The sequence below is a fragment of the Pygocentrus nattereri genome, chromosome 1 (assembly GCF_015220715.1).
Source record: "Pygocentrus nattereri isolate fPygNat1 chromosome 1, fPygNat1.pri, whole genome shotgun sequence".
Classification (NCBI taxonomy): domain Eukaryota; kingdom Metazoa; phylum Chordata; class Actinopteri; order Characiformes; family Serrasalmidae; genus Pygocentrus; species Pygocentrus nattereri.
In genome coordinates, this window is record NC_051211.1 from 30,867,813 (window position 1) to 30,887,218 (window position 19,406).

General features: G+C 39.5%; 1 protein-coding gene across 1 annotated transcript in view; it reads right to left on the reverse strand.

Annotated features, from left to right (window-relative positions):
* The window catches only part of pawr (PRKC, apoptosis, WT1, regulator), a 107,833-nt gene that overhangs the window by 33,898 nt on the left and 54,529 nt on the right, over positions 1-19,406 (reverse strand). Inside the window, exon 3 of the mRNA XM_037539710.1 lies at positions 4,692-4,817. Within this exon, the coding sequence (XP_037395607.1) occupies positions 4,692-4,817 (126 nt within the window). The remainder of the gene's footprint in view (positions 1-4,691; positions 4,818-19,406) is intronic.

Sequence of the window (19,406 nt, forward strand, 5' to 3'; positions counted from 1 at the left end):
ATGTGATGGGTGGGGCTAAACTGCTGTAGATTTAATGAGTAGAGCTAAACTGCTATAGCTTTATTAGTGGCGCTAAACAGCTATAGGTTAAATAGGTGGAGCTAAACTCCTATAGATTTATTGGGTGGAGCTCAACTGCTATAGATTTAAAGGGTTGAGTTGAACTGCTACAGATTTAATGGGTGGAGGTAAACTGCTGTAGGCCAGAAGGGTGGACCTAAATTTTTATAGGCTGAATGGGCAGTTTCAATTAAATGTGTTCACATTTGTGACATGACAACTATTAACCTTGGTAACCCTGATAAGTTAATAATAGTTACACATCGATTCTATGTGATGCATCTAATGCAGTGTTTGACCCAAAATCAAAAAATGGTAGAGTAAAAAAAAAAAAAAAAAAAATTAAAAATCCCCCCACTCACTCTACACAAGACAAAATAAAACTGAAAAATAATGTGCAGTTGTGCTGGTATTTCATTAAATAAACTTTTTCAAAAGTAGCAAGTGGAGAAAAAGAGTTAAACTCAGAGAAGTCTGAGACAGGAATCAGAGAAGATAGTCTGGAATTTTTTGGAATGTCCTGCATGTTCCGCTGATTCTCTGTAAAGCGGAGAGTTTTCCTTCTATGGCAGAAAGAACAGAGGCAGGAAAAGCTGACTAAACAGAAGCAGATGGACCCCACACTAATCAGGAGTCTGAGTCTCTCTCTCTCTCTCTCTCTCTCTGTCTCTCTCTCTCTCTCTCTCTCTCTCTCTGTCTCTCTCTCTCTCTCTCTCTCTCTCTCTCTCTGTACGTCGCTCTCTCTCTCTCTCTCTCACTCTCTCACTCTCTCACTCTCTCACACACACACACACACACACACACACACACACACACACACACACACACACACACACACACACACACACACAAGCTGGATAGAAGAGCCGCTCTTGACTGAAGATTTTTTTGGTGGTGGTCCACTCTCAACCTAGCAGTGACATTAACAACAAAATTGCAAGATTTCCTCTGGGATCAATAACCCACCTAGCTACCCACCCACCCGTCTGACTGTCTGTAATCCCTCCAGTGGGTCCTAGGACGACCCCAAGGTTTTATCCCACTAGGCCATGCCTGGTACACCCCACCAGGAGGCATCCAGGGGGCATCCGGATCAGATACCCGAACCACCTCAGCTGACTCCTCTCATTGCGGAGGAGTAGTCGCTCTACTCTGAGCTCCTCCCGGATGGCGGAGTTCCACACCCTATCAAATAGAGTTTAGCCCACCACCCTGTGAAGAAAGCTCATTTCCGCCACTTGTATTCGCAATCTCATTCTTTCGGTCATTACCCACAGTTTATGACCATAGGTGAGGGTCGGGATGTAGATCAAACGGTAAACTCTTCACCACTACAGTCTGGTACAGTGACCACATTACTGCTGCCACCTGTCCCAGCCTGCAGCCAATCTCACAATCCCTCTTTTCATCACCTGTGAACAAGACCACAAGATACTTAAACTCCTCCACCTGGGGCAAGTCCTTTTCGCTTACCTGGAGTGGGCATGCCATCCTTTTCCAGGCTAAGACCATGGACTCAGACTTGGAGGTTCTGATCCGTATATCAACCGCTTCACACTCAAACCGCTCCACTGAGTGCTGGAGACATCCATGTGATCCAGCCAAAAGAACAACATCGTCTGCAAATAGCAGATACGCCACCCTCCAGCCTCCACACATAATGCCCTATTGACCTCAGCTATGCCTTGACACCCTATCCATGAATGTCACGAATAGGAGTGGAGACAGGGCACAACCCTGCCATAGTCCAACGCTAACACTGAAAGGGTCCGACTTAATGGGAGTATACAAACACAGCTCTCACTCCGGGAATAGAGACTGAATGGCCTGGAGTAGTAGCCCCAACCCCCCATACTCCCAGAGGACATTGGGGAACACGGTCATAAGCCTTCTCCAAATCCACAAAAAACACATGCAGACTGGGTTGGCAAACTCCCATGCTCCCTCAACAATCCCTGAGAGGGTGAAAAGCTGTTCCATTGTTCCACAGCTGGGATGGAATCCGCATTGTTCCGCCTCAATCTGAGGTTCAACTATCAGTCGAAGTCTCCATTCCAGCACTTTGGCATAGACTTTCCCAGGGAGGCTGAGCAGTGTGATACCACGATAGTTGGCACACACCCTACAGTCCCCTTTCTTAAAAATAGGAACCACCACCCCAGTCTACCAGTCCAAGGGTACTGTTCCTGAGGTCCATGTAATATTGCAGAGGCACGTCAGCCACGACAGCCCCATAATATCCAGAGCCTTAAGCATCTCTGGACGAATCTCATCCACCCCCAGTGCCTTGCCACTGAAGAGTTTGCCAACTAGCTCAGTGACCTCCACCAGGGAAATGGAGCTTGACATGCCAGAAGCCTCCAGCCCTGACTCCTGTGAGGGAGGCTCCAGTATTAAGGAGTTCTTCAAAGTGCTCCTTCCAACAACCAACAATATCCTCACTTGAAGTCAGAGTTTCTCCACCCCTGCCAAATACACCTTGGGCGCAGCCACCCCGACCACTCCTGAGTCGCCGGACAGTTGTCCAGAACCTCCTTGAAGCCGAGCTTTTCCTACACCCTAGATTTTGCTTCTGGGTTAGTCTGGGTCTTCACTCCAGACCTGTTCGCCGTGGGAGACCCTACCAGGAGCATATATTGCTCCCGACGACGTAGCTCTGAAGATTCCTAGACCACACAAGCCCTTCTGCCACGACAAGGCCCCAATCCAGGAAGGGCTTTTGTGGTCCAGGAAGCTATCCAAACAAGCAAGGAGAAACTGTGACGCTAACAATTCATAAAGATGTTAAAAGCTACCAAAATGCCCTCTCACTCATTTCAGGCAAAAGGTAAGAGCCACACTATATTATTTATATATATATATATATATATATATATATATATATATATATATATATATATATATATATATATATATATACAAACATTTAGCTTATTTAATATTGACATGTAGCCTTATAGTTTTCATTTTTGTTACATTTATTTAGATATTGCACTTTATATTTTGTCTATATTTTATGTTGTCTAAGAAAATGACTTGTGCCAGTTAATCCTTCAACAAGCACTTCTGTCTTTTAAAAATAAATAAATAAATAAATAAAAAATAAAAATGTAGGAATTACCAAAAAACAAATACAAAAATAAATATCAACGCTGGCAGTTGGGTTAGTATTTCTTGAGTAATTCTGTATTGGAAATGTAAGGTTGGCCAGCATGTGGAAGTAAAAGGTAGGGATTTCTAATAAAGTACTACGAAGTATAACTTTTCTAATACTGAAACTTTTTCAATTCTTCAGTTCTTCAATAATATCGATAATAATACGTGTCAAAATCACAAGCTGAATACATAGTAATAACTTCCATTTGAAAAATATAATTGGACCTTTTTTATCTTCTTTCTCTTCATGTCTCCACCCTCTCACTTTCTTTCTGTCCTGAGCTGAATAAGAATAACATAAAAGCCAAAGTGAAACAAAAATAAATTAGATCTAGAAAACACGCAGCACTCCAGCAATGCTCTATGACAATCCGGGACTTTGTTTCACTCGTGTTCAGTGAGTCAGAGTGGGAATCGCCAGTGAATGATACATTTTCTCATTGCTTAAGTGCTTTAAGGCCATTTTGTCCTTTGTTATTTTCTGAAGAGAATTAAAACGATTACAAAGAAAGGAGGCAAATTCCACAGCTGATACACTAAAAATACTACATTAAGACATGTATAATAGGCTAGATATGTGTAATTTTTTATGTAAAACAGGCCTTTAATGTATTTTCTTTCCTTTTTTTTAAACAAGAGCATGATGTAATATGAAGTAAAAAAGTGATAAGTGTGTGCAACAGGAGTCATTTTTGAATGAGCCAATCAGAATAAACGTAATTTATATGCATCAGTCTTAAAGTTACAGCAAGAAAAATAACCTGTTTAATTTAAAGGGATAAAGAGAGACCACATAAACTCCAAAATACTGAACCAGGGTCCCTTAAGAAATGTTTATTATATAATTTGACATTATATATACACAATCTATGCAATATTGTCGCTGTCCAACGAACAAATTATAACTTCAAAGGAGACAGGAAAAATGTTTATTTATGGTCACTGTAAAAAGTTAATGATTTTATTCCAAGCAATTTTTAAACACTTCTATTGGTCCATTCATCATACAGTGTTCACACAATGTAAAGGCCCGCTGTCATGCGCAAATGATGTTAAAAAGTGGAAAAAAAAATGGAGATGCATGTTTTTCTTTCGACAGCAATGATATATTGTTTTATATAATACTTTGTATAAATATTAATACTTTGTATAAATACATAAAACACAGGTGTTTATGGTCTTTAATGCTGATGGTCACACTGTTGATTTTCTTTGGCCAACAGTGCCACTGCTTGGCAACTCAGTGGCAGCACCAAACACACACAGACACACACAGACACACAGACACACAGACACACACTACTGTCTGGTCATACGATCACTATATGGTTGTATATGTGTCACAAAACATATAATAACAGTAATAATGATATAAAGCAATAATAAATATTAATAAATAATTGATGTATAAGCATCTGCAGGTAATACTAATGTACTTAACATATAAACAAAGACACACACACAATCAGTCTGACCTGTATTGAGTGTCCTGCGGGGTCAGAGGTCATGGATTCGTTCTGGACTGTGTTGTGCTGTGTTAGGGCTTCCTCACGCTTCCTCTCCTTCTCTCCTCCATCATCATCATCCAGCTCATCCAAACTCTAAAAACACATTCAGGCAAACGTGGGTTACCAAAGGCAAATGATGAAGATGATGCTGTGTTTAATGGAGAAAATATTATACTGTGACAACACAACGTATAAAGTGCACAATGCATGATGCAGATGACATTCCAGTATTGTGATTTTATGCTCACAGCACACAGTAAACACTGCTGTGATTGGTTGGAGGGCCAATTAAAAAAAAAATGTTTTTGTAATACCACCTTGGCATAGATAATATCATCTGTAAAATAATGTGCTCTTTAATATTGATGATGCTATTTTAGCCAGTGAACTGCCAATAAGCAGCCTAGTCCAGTATTAGCTGTTGCTGTGATGACAATGTGCAGCACACCTGAATTTTGTGAAACAAAGTATTTTTGAGAGTGCAAACCCTGTAAGACTGAAGCTGCACTGACATATCGGTGGTAGACAGACAACAGCAGAATGATACTGCTTTTAAATGGGCAGCGGCAGAAAACTGCACCGTAACGCAACAGTAAGCAGATCGTTCCACAGAGAGTTCAGCGTTTCAAACTTATGTAGTCACCTGCAGTGGGGTCAAAACTGGATGCTGATTTTTTTGGGGTCCTTTTATTTAAAATTTCTGACTGTTGAAGACCAGGTTTATACAGTATTACAGTTCAAACAATTAAGATCACTGATGATTCTTTTCCACCTCAAATGAACGAACAACATTGTGAAAGCTCTACTCTGATAATCATCCATTTTCACCTGTAACACTGTAACCATAGCAACACTTCCACGCAAGTACGCTGCTATTTGTCACATACTGCCATGAGTGAGCAGAACAACAATTTTCAAAGCAAACATACGAATGCAGCATTACATTAACTGTCATGAAACCGCAGCAAAGGCAAAGAAAAATTAACAGGCAAACCTCTACCTAGTGTCTAGTGTCACTAGAGCAATGAGAATAAAGCACCCAAATAATACATGCTCTGAGGTGGTCCAGTGGGAGGTCCTTATCTTTAAAGAACAGAGTAAAAGAAGGCTAACAAAGTATGCAGAGAATCAGATGGACTACAGTCTGTAATGACAGAACTACAAAATGCACTTATATGGTTAATGGAACTCATAAAATGGACAATAAGCGTAGAACCAACATAGCTGTTTCTAATAGAGTGGCCAGTGAGTTTGATAGACAGACACTGTAACACACAAAAGCCTAGACACACACACAGGATGTGACTCACTCTCAGGGGGAGATGTTAAGGCACCACTAAAATCCCACTGGATACAAGCATAGTACAAAAACAAAAACAGCAGTCATAAAAACATATAAATAAAGCTGTAAATCAGTGATTGACTGCAGAGTGGCCTCTAACACTACACTTTAACTACAATAACAGTTTATCCAGAATCATACCCAAATAATGTTATTGCTCACTTTCAACGTCTTGGTACCCATTACAGCGATTTTATCAAAACTCAAACAATACAAGCAATACAACTGCAACACTGACCACTCTGAATGTCAGTTGTTATTACTGGAACAGGTTAAGTACTGAAACTGAGTTACCCATTTAAGGGCAGGTTTGGTGCACCTTTACTGCTATAATAATAAAAATGTTTTATTTATATAAGGGATCTCAATCTTTCACCTCATACTGACTCCATTCAGTTACAGTTGTTATTCTGGTACAGTTCAGAATCATTTTTAAAAATTCACGGAGGTCTGAGTTGAATAATTTCATTACTTGAGTATTAATTTGTTACATTGGTTTTAGTTTCTTTATTTAGTATTTGGAAGGTTTATCTTCTGTTAACCCTTTAGATTAGAGTTTCTCAACCACTGGACTGCAGACATGGGCTGAAAAGCACCCTCTGGTGGTCCTCAGGCCAGTATTTAGGGGGAGCCAATGTACTGGGTCAGTGATGGCATTTTGTTATTAAAATGATAGAAAAAATAACACATAATCTGAAAGAAACCTTGAATGTTTTCAAACTGTAAATAATATTAATACAGCTATGCAACAGCAGCACACAAAGCCGCTTCATCTATATCTTGCCTCTAGAAACAAAATTTAAATTGTTCAGTCATGAGCCAAACATTTTGCTTTGCATGCTAGCATTTTGTCTGATTTCAACCATTAACCAAGCTGGTTGTCACTGTCCAAAGAAAAACATCTAAACTTATTCCAAGCAATTCTGAAGCATTTCTATCGGTCTGTTCAACATGAAATTGTCACACAACGTGAGGGACATCGGCCTTGTTCAAATGATTCAGGAACGTAAAAAACACAAAAAATGGAGCAGTAAACAACCTCAGTGTCACTGCTGGACAGAGAATAGTCCACCAGCCAACAGCGTCCTGCTGCAAAGTATCAGAGAAACAGATGGACTACAGTCTGTAACTGTAAAACTACAAAGTGCACCTATAGAGTAAGTGGAGCTGATAAAATGGACAACGAGTGTAGAAACAAGGAGGTGGTCATGATGTTACGCCTGATAGGTGTAAGTTTTTCTTTGACAGTGATGTTATGTTGATCTAATTGGTTAATATTTTATATTCAGTAATACACATCAAATATTACGACTCCCAAACACTGCCTGTCCAAAAATGATTTTTAAAGCCTTTTTTGTTGTTTTCCTGCAGGCCTTTATGTTTGCAAGTGATATACAGGTGGGTCTTGGGTTCCCACAAGAATTCTAAAACCCCAATTCCAATGAAGTTGGGACGTTGTGTAAAACAAATAAAAACAGAATACGATGATTTGCAAATCCTTTTCAACCTATATTCAATTGAATACACTGCAAAGACAAGATATTTAATGTTAAAACAGATAAACTTTATTGTTTTTTGCAAATATTCATTCATTTTGAATTTGATGCCTGCAACAAGCTCCAAAGAAGTTGGGACAGGGGCAACAAAAGACAGGGAAAGTTGAGAAATGCTCAAAAAACACCTGTTTGGAACATTCCACAGGTGAACAGGTTACATGGAAACAGGTGAGTGTCATAATTGGGTATAAAGGGAGCATCCCTGAAAGGCTCTGTCGTTCACAAGCAATGTGAATGATGGGGCAAGGTTCACCACTTTGTGAACAATTTCATGAGCAAATAGTCCAACAGTTTAAGAACAACGTTTCTCAACAAGCAATTGCAAGGAATTTAGGGATTTCATCATCTACAGTCCATAACATCATCAAAAGAAATCTCTGCAAGTAAGCGGCAAGGCAGAAAACCAACATTGGGATGCCCGTGACCTTCGATCCCTCAGGCGGCACTGCATTAAAAACCGACATCATTCTGTAACGGATATTACCACATGGGCTCAGGAACACTTCAGAAAACCACTGTCAGTGAACAGTTCGTTGCTCCATCTACAAGTGCAAGTTAAAACTCTGCCATGCAAAGCGAAAGCCATATATCAACAACACCCAGAAACGCTGCCGGCTTCTCTGGGCCTGAGCTCATCTAAGATGGACTGACACAAAGTGGAAAAGTGTCCTGTGGTCTGACGAGTCCACATTTCAAATAGTTTTTGGAAACGTCGTGTCCTCCAGGGCCAAAGAGGAAAAGGACTGTCTGGATTGTTATCAGCACAAAGTTCAAAAGCCAGCATCTCTGATGGTGTGGGGGTGTGTTAGTGCCCATGGCATGGGGTAACTTGCACATCTGTGAAGGCACCATTAATGCTGAAAGGTACATACAGGTTTTGGAGCAACATATGCTGCCATCCAAACAACGTCTTTTTCAGGGACGTCCCTGCTTATTTCAGCAAGACAATGCCAAGCCACATTCTGCACACGTTACAACAGCGTGGCTTCATAGTAAAAGAGTGCGGGTACTAGACTGGCCTGCCTGCAGTCCAGACCTGTCTCCCATTGAAAATGTGTGGCGTTTTATGAAGCGCAAAATACGACAACAGAGACCCTGGACTGTTGAGCAACTGAAGTCATACATCAAGCAAGAATGGGAAAGAATTCCACCTACAAAGCTTCAACAATTAGTGTCCTCAGTTCCCAAACGCTTATTGAGTGTGGTTAAAAGGAAAGGTGATGTAACACAGTGGTAAAGATGCCCCTGTCCCAACTTCTTTGGAACATATTGCAGGCATGAAATTCAAAATGAGTGAATATTTGCAAAAAACAATAAAGTATATCCTCTTGATCATTAAATATCTTGTGTTTGTAGTGTATTCGATTGAATACAAGTTGAAAAGGATTAGCAAATTATCGCATTCTGTTTTTATTTATGTTTTACCCAACGTCCCAACTTCATTGGAATTGGGGTTGTAGAACATTCTCATTTAGTCCTGACAGTTTTCATAATTGGAGGCTTATTTATCACTGCTTTACACAGAAAATCTGACCCAAATCCAGGAGAAAAGGGCAATTACTTAATGGCCATGATATTAGGCTAAAACCCATTATGTTACTAGCTAATCCCCCTTGGGATTTTATGCTACCTTTTTAGTGAAATTATGTGACAAAGCTGTCACTTGTTTAGCCACTGCAGAACTGAGATAGAGACAAACAGAGATAGCAGGCTAGTTAATCAGTGTAGCTGATTCATACAAGTTTTGAACGGCTGTAAATCTTTAAAATAACTCACCTAAACAATCCTGAACAAGATTTATATTCACTATCACAGTTACTAGTAGTGAGTTTATCTCGGTGAAAGAGGGAGGAGAGGGAGTGAAAATAGACTAGAAGCAGCTGACACCAAATTCCTTCTCTTTCCTGTTTACACAGTGACAGACAAGTGTTTTGGTCAGAAATTAGCTGCTGACCTTTTCTCTGCACGTAAACACAAGGGCACCTCACACCAAAAACTTTCTACCGATTCTGCTGCAAAGAAAGGAGAAAAATCCCTCCATCTGCTTCCACTCTTTCTGCTTTATTAGGAAAGCATGTGCGGCTGGAAATACTCGCATCCCGCCGGTGGAAAAACATAAATAACAATCTACAATTTATCTCTCGCCTTAGAGCAAGAATGCCCAACATGGCAAAATTTAAATTAGTATTATGGCCTCTCTGTCTTTTTTTGAGGTACAAAAAGGATCCAACTCTGTCCGTTAAAGAGTAAATCACATCCTCGAAAGCTCACAACTCACCATCAGAGAAAAATGTTTTTCAATTAAAGGGCCCATGGTCTTCTTTAAATAACACACACACACACACACACACACACAACATAATGAAACACATGAAACATAATCAGATCTTCATTAAGTCACAAGAATAGAAAAAAAAAAAATAACACCGTTACATTGTATTTCATCTATTTATTAGAAAAAGTGATCCAACATTAAACTTCTTTGTTGACAAAAGTGAACCTCTAGAATTATAATTTTGGTATGGGTGATAATTTGGGTCAGAAGGTTCCATCTGCTGGATGAAAATCAGGTATGAGTGTAGCAAACCCCACACTGTTTAAAAAATATCACTGAGTTTCTCAACCACACACATTTGTTAGTGCATGTCATGTAGCAATCAAATGAGATTTCTGAGGACCTCAGAAAATTATTTGCAAATGCTTATTAGGCTAGAAGTGGTTGCTGATGAGTCTGGGCTTTGCTGATTCACTGGCAGATAGTGTACAAATAGAGAAAAGTCAACACCACTGTTATCCCTGCCAAGAGTGACCATCCACCTAAAGTGACTCTAAGAATAAGGTGTACAATATTCCATCAGATCACAAAGAACCCCAAGGTAACATCTAAGGATCTGCAGGCCTCTCTTACAGGGTCAGCGTTCATGAGCACAAAATCAAACACTGAAAAAGAATATGTGTATGCAATGACAGCAAAGTGGAGGCCACTCCTCTCCAGTTTCAGTATTCTTCTGGCAAGGATAAGGACAAGACAAAAGGGCAAAAATTTATCTTTATGGCTTAAATGAGAGACGATATGTTTGGCAAAACCGAACAATGTATTCTACTATAACCTCAACTTTCAAACAAGGTGGTGGCAGTATCACAGTTTGGGAATGTTTTGCCATCATTTGATGATATGAATTCTGGACTGTCAATTCTACAGGGGAAGGTTAGGGCATCCATCCAACTGAACCGCAACAGAAGGTGGGTTCTGCACAAACATTACAACCCTAAAACCACCAGTTAGTCTACAAAGCATGGTTAAAGCAGAAGAAATTTTGCATTCTGGAAGGGCTTTGTCAAAGTCCAGATCTTAATCCAATAGAAATGTTGTGGCAGAATCTAAGGCATTGTATTTGTGCAAGGCAGCCCACCAACATAACACAGTTGAAGCAGCTCTGTAAAAAGGAATGAGCCATGACTCTTCCAAGTCAATATGCGGGCCTGATCAACAGTTACGGAAACCATTTGGTTTCATTGCTGTCATTACGGTATAATAAACCTTTTTTATTAGTTGAATTGGATTCGCTTTACATTTTGTTATGAGTTAAATGAAGATCGGATCATATTTTAGGTCAAATTTATGTAGAAATTCATAAAATGATACTGTTCACAAGTTGCCTTCAAGCAGGACTGTATGCCTATTCAACTTATAGCAGTTGAGCTCTGCCCATTTCCACTGAAGATATAGAGTATTTCAACCCAAACTGCTTTTTGAATAGATTGGGCAACCAATCAGAACAGAGCTCATTTGCATGTCTCAGTCACATTCTGAGGGATAAAGAGAGGTTGAAAAATGTTTGGTTAAAAATGAACTGTGACTGCTTTGGGTATCTTTACAACACTCAGCTTAATGTTCATCAAAGTGTCTTCCTGGGTATGAAAAGCAGGTTCTACTTAATGATCTGGAAGTTTTGTTTTGTAAACTGTTGTTAAAAGCACATATGAAACTCTTTTAGTGTAAATGTGGTTTAAACAGCTGAAAGGATTGAGTACTGATGAGTGCTGACATCACAACAAAGGAGATCAACTGTGTGGCTTTATTCCCTATTTAAGGCTTTTACTGGCTGTGCCTTTAGATTTGCAGTTTTTGCAAAGAAAAATCAAAATAGTTTTATATTTAAGATGGCATGTTATTATATTCCAGCAAACAAAACATGCTCATTTGTATTAGGTCTGTCAACCACTTCACTATTTATCAAAATATGAGAAGCTGGTCTACTTCAGCACTTTTGGAAAAGCACAAACACTAGCACTGACACATCATCATTATAGAGATTATTATGGCGTGCTCTCATCTGGATCCTTTCACTAACATGCCTTTCTTTTTATGGAGTGCTGTAAGATGTCTGCAGGCACTGGTCAGTTTTAGGCCAGAAAGGTTTATCATTAGAGTCTGACAGGGGGCGCTGCTTCTGCTTCTTTATGTTTTGAGCTTAATGACTGCACATTTAAATCAAACGCTGTTTGCCCTGGAAAAACATTAGGACGATGTATTACACTTTAGAGCAGAGAGAGAGTTTTACAGAATGTAAGCATAAATCCCCTTCAACTTAATGAGAAACAGTAGCTCATAACTCAGTTTATACCACAATACCTACATTTAGAGTGAGATATTCATTCAACCTAATGAGAAACTGCAGCTCACAACTCAGTTTACATCACAATACCTACATTTAGAGTGAGATATTCATTTAAAATGACCTTTATTTTGAGTGTGTTTGAAAGGTCACATGTTCAGCATACATCGGGTGTATTTTTTTTTTGTAATTAAACCAATGCTCGTGTCGTGGCTAATTTGTCATCATTGTTCAGATTGTTTAAAAGTTTTAAAAGCATGGACAAACATAAGGAAAGGTTTACAGCAACTATATTGGACTATAATAAACTACATGCTGAAGATAAGATTGAAAAATCTGTAGTTAGACTGAGAACTAGGTTAAGCTAGCATTACTAATAGCTGGTAACAGTACTAAAGTTTTGAGGTTAGGAATCATTAACTTAGTTTGTAGATGCAGTATTAGCTGGTATTAGTTCGACATACTAGTAATATGACAGCTAAGTAAAGTGTGTGCATTGCTCTCCACCCAGCGTTGTGGGCTGGACCTATAAGCATCCAGAATGGTGAAGTCGAATTGCATCTGCAAGACTTAAAAAGGCCAACATGAATATGGGAAATCTATACATTTTTAAGGCCGATATGCATGTGAAAGTTTCAGCCTCAATTCACGCTCATAACCAAAATCCCCAGCTATGCACTGTGCAAATCTGTGAAGCAAGCAGTGACAGTACTTGACCTGAACAAGAACAAGACTGAGCAGTTCAAATGATCCTCAAATATAGTGCAACATATCATGCAACCATCTAAGCATTGGCCCCATCATCAGGCAACCACCAGTGATGCCACAACCATCCGTGGTTGCGAGTCCAATAAGAGTATAACTGGCTTCACCAATGCTAGCCAACGTTGTTAGCTGATGTAACAGAATTAGCGGTTAGTGTTCGCCTCCAAGCATGTTGAGCTGTCCAATAATATTAGTTAGTGGCAGATTAAAAAGATATAGTGGCACTTTGTGTGTCTAGAGGCATGTGGAAGCACATTTACTAGCCATCCTCCTAGATTGGTAGCCCTGTATGATTAGAGGGAGACATAGCGAATGGGTGAAAGCAGCAATGAATAACTTATATATTCTTTATTTGCATCCAGTTCTTTGCTTTTCACATCCACTACATATTTATTGTACATTCTGCTCTGGATACTGCCCTGTACACACACACCCTGGCAGCATCAGTAGATGGGGAGCTTTTGGCTATTAAATCATAAAGCATAAACCTTTTTCTCTCAGGCCTCCATCCATGGCCAACTACACACACTGATCCGTCTTCCAGCAGCTGATATATCACCTGTCACTTCTCTGCCTGCTTTCTGTCCCCCTGTTTTGAAAAATATCATTATTTTTTATTTTATTTCAGAACATTCCTGAGAATGTTGAGGATTTTTCAGCATGAGGCTGATTTGGGATTTGGCCTCATAAAGAAGAAAAAGGCACCAAGGGCAAGTAAACACAATGATCCCATTAAAAGAGGTGAAACAGCACCTTCACCATTAAGAGACTTTTCAATTTAACAAGCCAGCACAAAATCTAAACTATTCCATCAACACCTGCAGACCACTAGGCCCATAAAAAGCAATTTCACTGTAAAACTGTACTTCCATAAAAGCTAATGTACAGTTGACGAGATTATACAAATTGTCCAAAGGCATCCAAGGACAACACGCCCAATGTCAAGCATCAGCTACAGGGGTATAAAGCCCCCCAGAACTGGGCTGTAGAGCAGTGGAACTGCATTCTCTGGAGTGCGGGAGCTCCATTTAGTACCTTTGGGATGAGTTGGAGTGGAGTCTGTGATGTAGAACTGATCATTCAACATCAATACCTGACCTTAGTAATGCTCTTGTGGCTGAATGCAATCAACTTCTCACAGCCATGGGGGGGGGGGGTGCTGGAGCCCATCCCAGCAGTCTTCGGGCGGAAGGCAGGACACGACCCCTGACGGAGAAGCGACTTAGAAAATGGATGGATGTATGGATGGAATTTCACAGTGTGCAACCACAGAGACAAATGGTTGTAAATTCTAAATTCAGAAGAGTAAAGGCTGTTACTGCAGCAAAGGAGGCAAACTCCCACTTATTACCCTTAAATGTCAGAAGAAACGACAGGCAGGTGTCCATAAAAGCTACATTAAGACAAAAGAGGAGGCTACTTTGAATTTGTTGGATTTCTTGGACACCTTTTTGCTTACTTTCATGAGTTTCTTCTCTTTGCTGTTATTCTAAAATATCAGAAATGGATGTGGGCGACACCTCTTCTATTATTGGTACTACACAAAAGAACAAGACCACCACTAGGGCTCTGCTGGAGTTTAATCAGTGGAGTATATAGCAGCACTTCAGCAGAATCTTTCTGGTCTGGGTGCGTAACCACCGTGGTTTGGGTGGCTTGTCTTCTGGCCATATTTTGAGGCTTGGGAGGAATGTTCTGGAGGTCTGAGGAAGCAGACTTCTCTCCTAAAATGGTAGCTTTCACTCCCAAACCCAGACATTTCCAGCAAGTCGCTAAAACCCTTTGCCAGCAGCTCATAAATCTCCGGTCTGTGAGAATTACACGTGTTGCCCTACGGTTTACACTGTAATTTCCAACTGCTGCCCTGTCCAGCTGCCTCTTTATTCACCAAGCGGCCACAGACACAGGCTCAATAAGGGCTGTCCACTATGGCTGTATTTACTGAGACTGCAACACTCCTCACATCTTAACCCAGTCATGTCCAACAACTAAATTCAGTGTGATGAGAAAAAAAAAAAAAAAAACACATAGTGCTCAAGTGATGAAATTTGTACAGTTATATCTTGGATGAACATCTAGCAGTGCATACGGTTTCTCTTTTATTCACAATGTAAGAAAATTATAAGTTACAAAAGCTCGATTTTTGGCTTATGTTTTGGCTGAATGTTTTGATTCAACAGAAAAAAATATAATATTTGTGCTCTAGGTAAAAAAAAAATGGACCAAAAAAAAGAAAAATTCAGCTATGCAGATAAAATGTTTAAAGATTATCCTTTGTTATTTTCATTAAAATAACTGACATTTGGATTACTTGAATATATTTATTCAGAAACTCATATTGCTATACATAGCTGTGATTGGTCAGGAAGCTCACAACACACAGCGACTGTCAGAAGTACATTGAAGACTTCTAAGATATCACTATTGCCAAGGACAATATCACTATAATTACAATCAGAAGCCAATTAATGGGAGGATTGCCAAAATGACAAATAGGTGTTCAGGTAAAGCTGCTTGTTTGGGGTGTGAACTTTGCTTCTTTAGTTTTACACTACAGAGATGAGGCTAATGTGAAAATAAGGAATGGAAGCTAATACCCCTCCAATTAACAACAAATAGACTCTTATGTGGTTACTGGCACTATGACATACTGTTACGTCTCAACACTGACAAAATTTACATTATATAGATAGTAGTGAATTGAATCATAAAGGGTAGTGAATCATACATTTATCCATGCTTATAGATAACAGTATACCTTACAGTGTTAGAAACTATATAAGTATATATTTAAGATAAACTGAAACTATTCAAGGCAAGTGACATGATATAGGCATGCACTTAACACCATGCCAATTGGTGGGGCATCAGCTTTGGAGCTCATCGCTCCAGAGAAAAAACAGGGGTATTCGCCCAGGGGATCAATGAGCCAAGGGAAAATTCTGTACATGTTGGTGTAAAATAACCTGTTCTGAAATACATAGGTTATCCCCCTCCCCCCCCCCCCCCACACACACACACACACACACACACAAGGACCATGGCTATAATGGACTATTTCATGTTATTTGATAACTCAATTGCAAAAAGACACACTGGTATGTTGTTTTTTTACAGTCAGGACAGCATGAGGCATAGACTCAATATAACGTTAGTACAGATCCAGTGTTGTCATTACCCATTACTTCACTCCTATGTTAGTCTATTCCAAAGAATTTCATTGTACTGCCTCGTAATGTTGCTTGTTTCGAATATTATTTTTGAAAAGTCCCACTATCTGAAAATGATAAATATTAGTTATATCAACTTAATTTAGGATGATTTCATTTACCTAGATTTCATTTTCTGCAGTGTAAACAGCCACTCAGCAGGCCTGAGCTTCAACTAATTTAAAAATGTGCAACCAGGGGGCCTCATTCCTGTCTTTTACCCCAGAGTAGGTAAATCCACCCCTGCATAAAACTATAGACACAAACTTCAGATACCCAATATGCCTTGGCTGATCAACCTAATCTGGGTTTTGGGGGGGTGTGATACTTTAACCAAACTCTTGCTTTGATGACTAAACAAGCAGGCACAAAAGTGACTGACAGTTGGAGCGGCTGCTACGCGGCCTGAGTGCATGAAATTTGCTGATCATACGGCCCACTCTGTAATTTTCCAATCATTTGGCGGATTGGCTAATTACATGGTTCTGCCTCTAATTCCTAATATGCATTTAGCTGCAGGCTGTTCAGCTGAATTTACTGCGAGGAAGATGTGCATTATTCAGATAATATGAGTAAATAATAACTGCTCTGAAAATAGAGAATGAACATGGCTTGAAAAACAAACTGTCGTTTTCTGTCATAAACCACCCAAGTTCGTCCATTTGTACTAAAAGAAATGGCATTAAAACTGTTTAAAGCCCAATAACGGCCAACCAGAGCACAGAGCTACATTGCATTCCAGTATTATATTGTCATTACACTGCACACGTTTTACATAGACTGTTTTATTTACATACTCTGTTGAGCACTTTTAGATTTTGGATCAGATTTTTTGGAAAAGCCTCTATGCAAATAAAGTCATTGCTATCATCATCATTATCATTATTCATGTAGACACACATACATTCTGTAAATGTGAAGAGATGCTTCTGCTTATGACGTAATAGCAAGTTTCAGTTTGACAGACTCTGGTGTTTGTTTTCTCTTGTGCTTGATTAGCAAGGTTATCATTACCTGCTGCATGTACCAGCTCAGAGTTTTTGGTTTGTACATTCTATTCCTCTTCGAGGACACGAAACCCTGAGAAGCTCCACAAAGACCCGATGCATCATAACTTCTGATTCATGTGCTGGGTTTCTTTCAAAACCTATTTCAAACACGCCACTTTCATTTACAACATGAATGGAGCAGAAGAGACCCAAGGCCAGGAGAATGTCTAACAGCAAGCTTTTAACCAAACCACAGATGGAAGGAATACAGAGAAGGGAAAAATAATGATATAAAGATGGATCCATCTATAGAAAACCTTTCATATCCTCATATCTGACTAAACCTCTTATGAAACTATTCGTGTACAACACAAACAAAACAGCTCGGGAGAAGAGTGCAAGTACTGAAAAGAACTCTAACTTTCAGCCAAATAAGTTTAACATCTGCTTATTCGTTCTGAGGCACAGAGCTAACTCAAACCAAGGAGAAATATCTAGCGCTGCTGAAGCACTCAAGCATCTTCACTGCTAAATTAGCAAACAGAGATGGTAAATTTGTCTTAACACCACCCTCCCAAAAAATATTATCTTAACATACAAGTCAATCGGCTAAGACACGTTTAGAGCCTGACGTTTGAGTTTTACCCTGGAGGTATGAGGCTATATTATATGATATATAATATATAATAATATAATATATAATATATAATAAAGACGTAACAGAAGCTTATCAGCATGCTGCTAACTGCAAGTCTAAACCATCACACATTTGTCACAGACTATGTAATCTCAAAAAGACTTTGTGGTTTCTGACACTGTATACTGTTTATAATGTTCTATATTATGTTCTGTGTCTATAAACATGGACAAAAATACATCACATAGCTAAATACAGTAGCACCATCTTGACTATGGATAACAGTAAGCCATACAGTGTCAGAATCAGCATTACAAACATCAATTTTGCCATAGCAATTTCCAAACAATACACTGAGCTATTTTGGACAATGCCAAATTACAAAAAAGGTGCCATACACATAAAACAGGCTCCAACAAGGTATTGTTCATTTTACCTAAAGTGTTAACCGAGCTCATAATTTGATGACCAAACAAGTATGCACAAGTGACTGACAGTTGGAGCGGTTGCTTTTCATCTTCTGCGTTATCATTCTGGCTATTTTTCTTGGCCATCATCCACTTCAGGGTTGTAGCTACAGCAACAGTGATGCAACTGTAGTGTCCAATTTGTGCAACTTCTCTTCCAAAATGCCAGCATGCACTTAATTAATTTAATACAATCAATTTAATTACTACTAATTCTGAATAGTCTGGTTACAGAAACCAGAAATATCACAACTTCACACTGAGCCAAAAAGCCTGGCTTTATATTTCAGCCATAAACACATACTTCTATTCTTGCTCATACACATTCACTCCACCAACACAGGAATAGAGTTCATGAAAAGTTCAGCCAGGCTAAAGAACATCCAGGGCAAAAGGACAAATTTTAACCTACCAGTCACACCATCACTCTCCCTCCCTTTCCTCCTTATTACACTCCTCTTTTCTCTCTCCCACTCTTTGCCAACCCTCCTACAGCAGCAAGCCTTTCCTACTGTCCCTCTTATCTAATGATGTCCATTCTCATCTGGTCACCAAACTTGCTGACTCATTGTCAACCAATAAGCTGCTGCTGGGATTTATTCCAGAAGCAAGTAGACATAAACATACAGGTTTAAAGCAACAGTTTAGTTTACAAGCTGAACTTTAGTCAATCAGCCAAGACATGTCTGGTGTTTGAAACTTGCTTTTGTGGTTTAGAGCTGCTGGAGCTACAAGGCTAATGTAGCTAATGTCATGTCTACATCACACACTCTCCTCAAACTGTATGCAGTTCAGTGATAGGTAATCTTAAGACTTGCTTAAGTAGTTTCTGACCCTGAATATGGACAGAAATATAAGCTAGCACAGCTAAAAACAGCAGCAGCAGCCATCTGAAGCCTGAACTTGCGTCCATACGCACCCATGTTTACAGATAAGAGAATGCCACTCAAATGTTGATACCATGCTAACTGGTGAAATATAAGCCTAACATTAGCCTTGTACATACAGTGTAAAAGTACAGAAGCACACTAAAGAAAACTGATCAAGTGGGGAAAGAGTTCAATTTGTTCCATGACGCTGCCATCCGCGGTCAGGAGT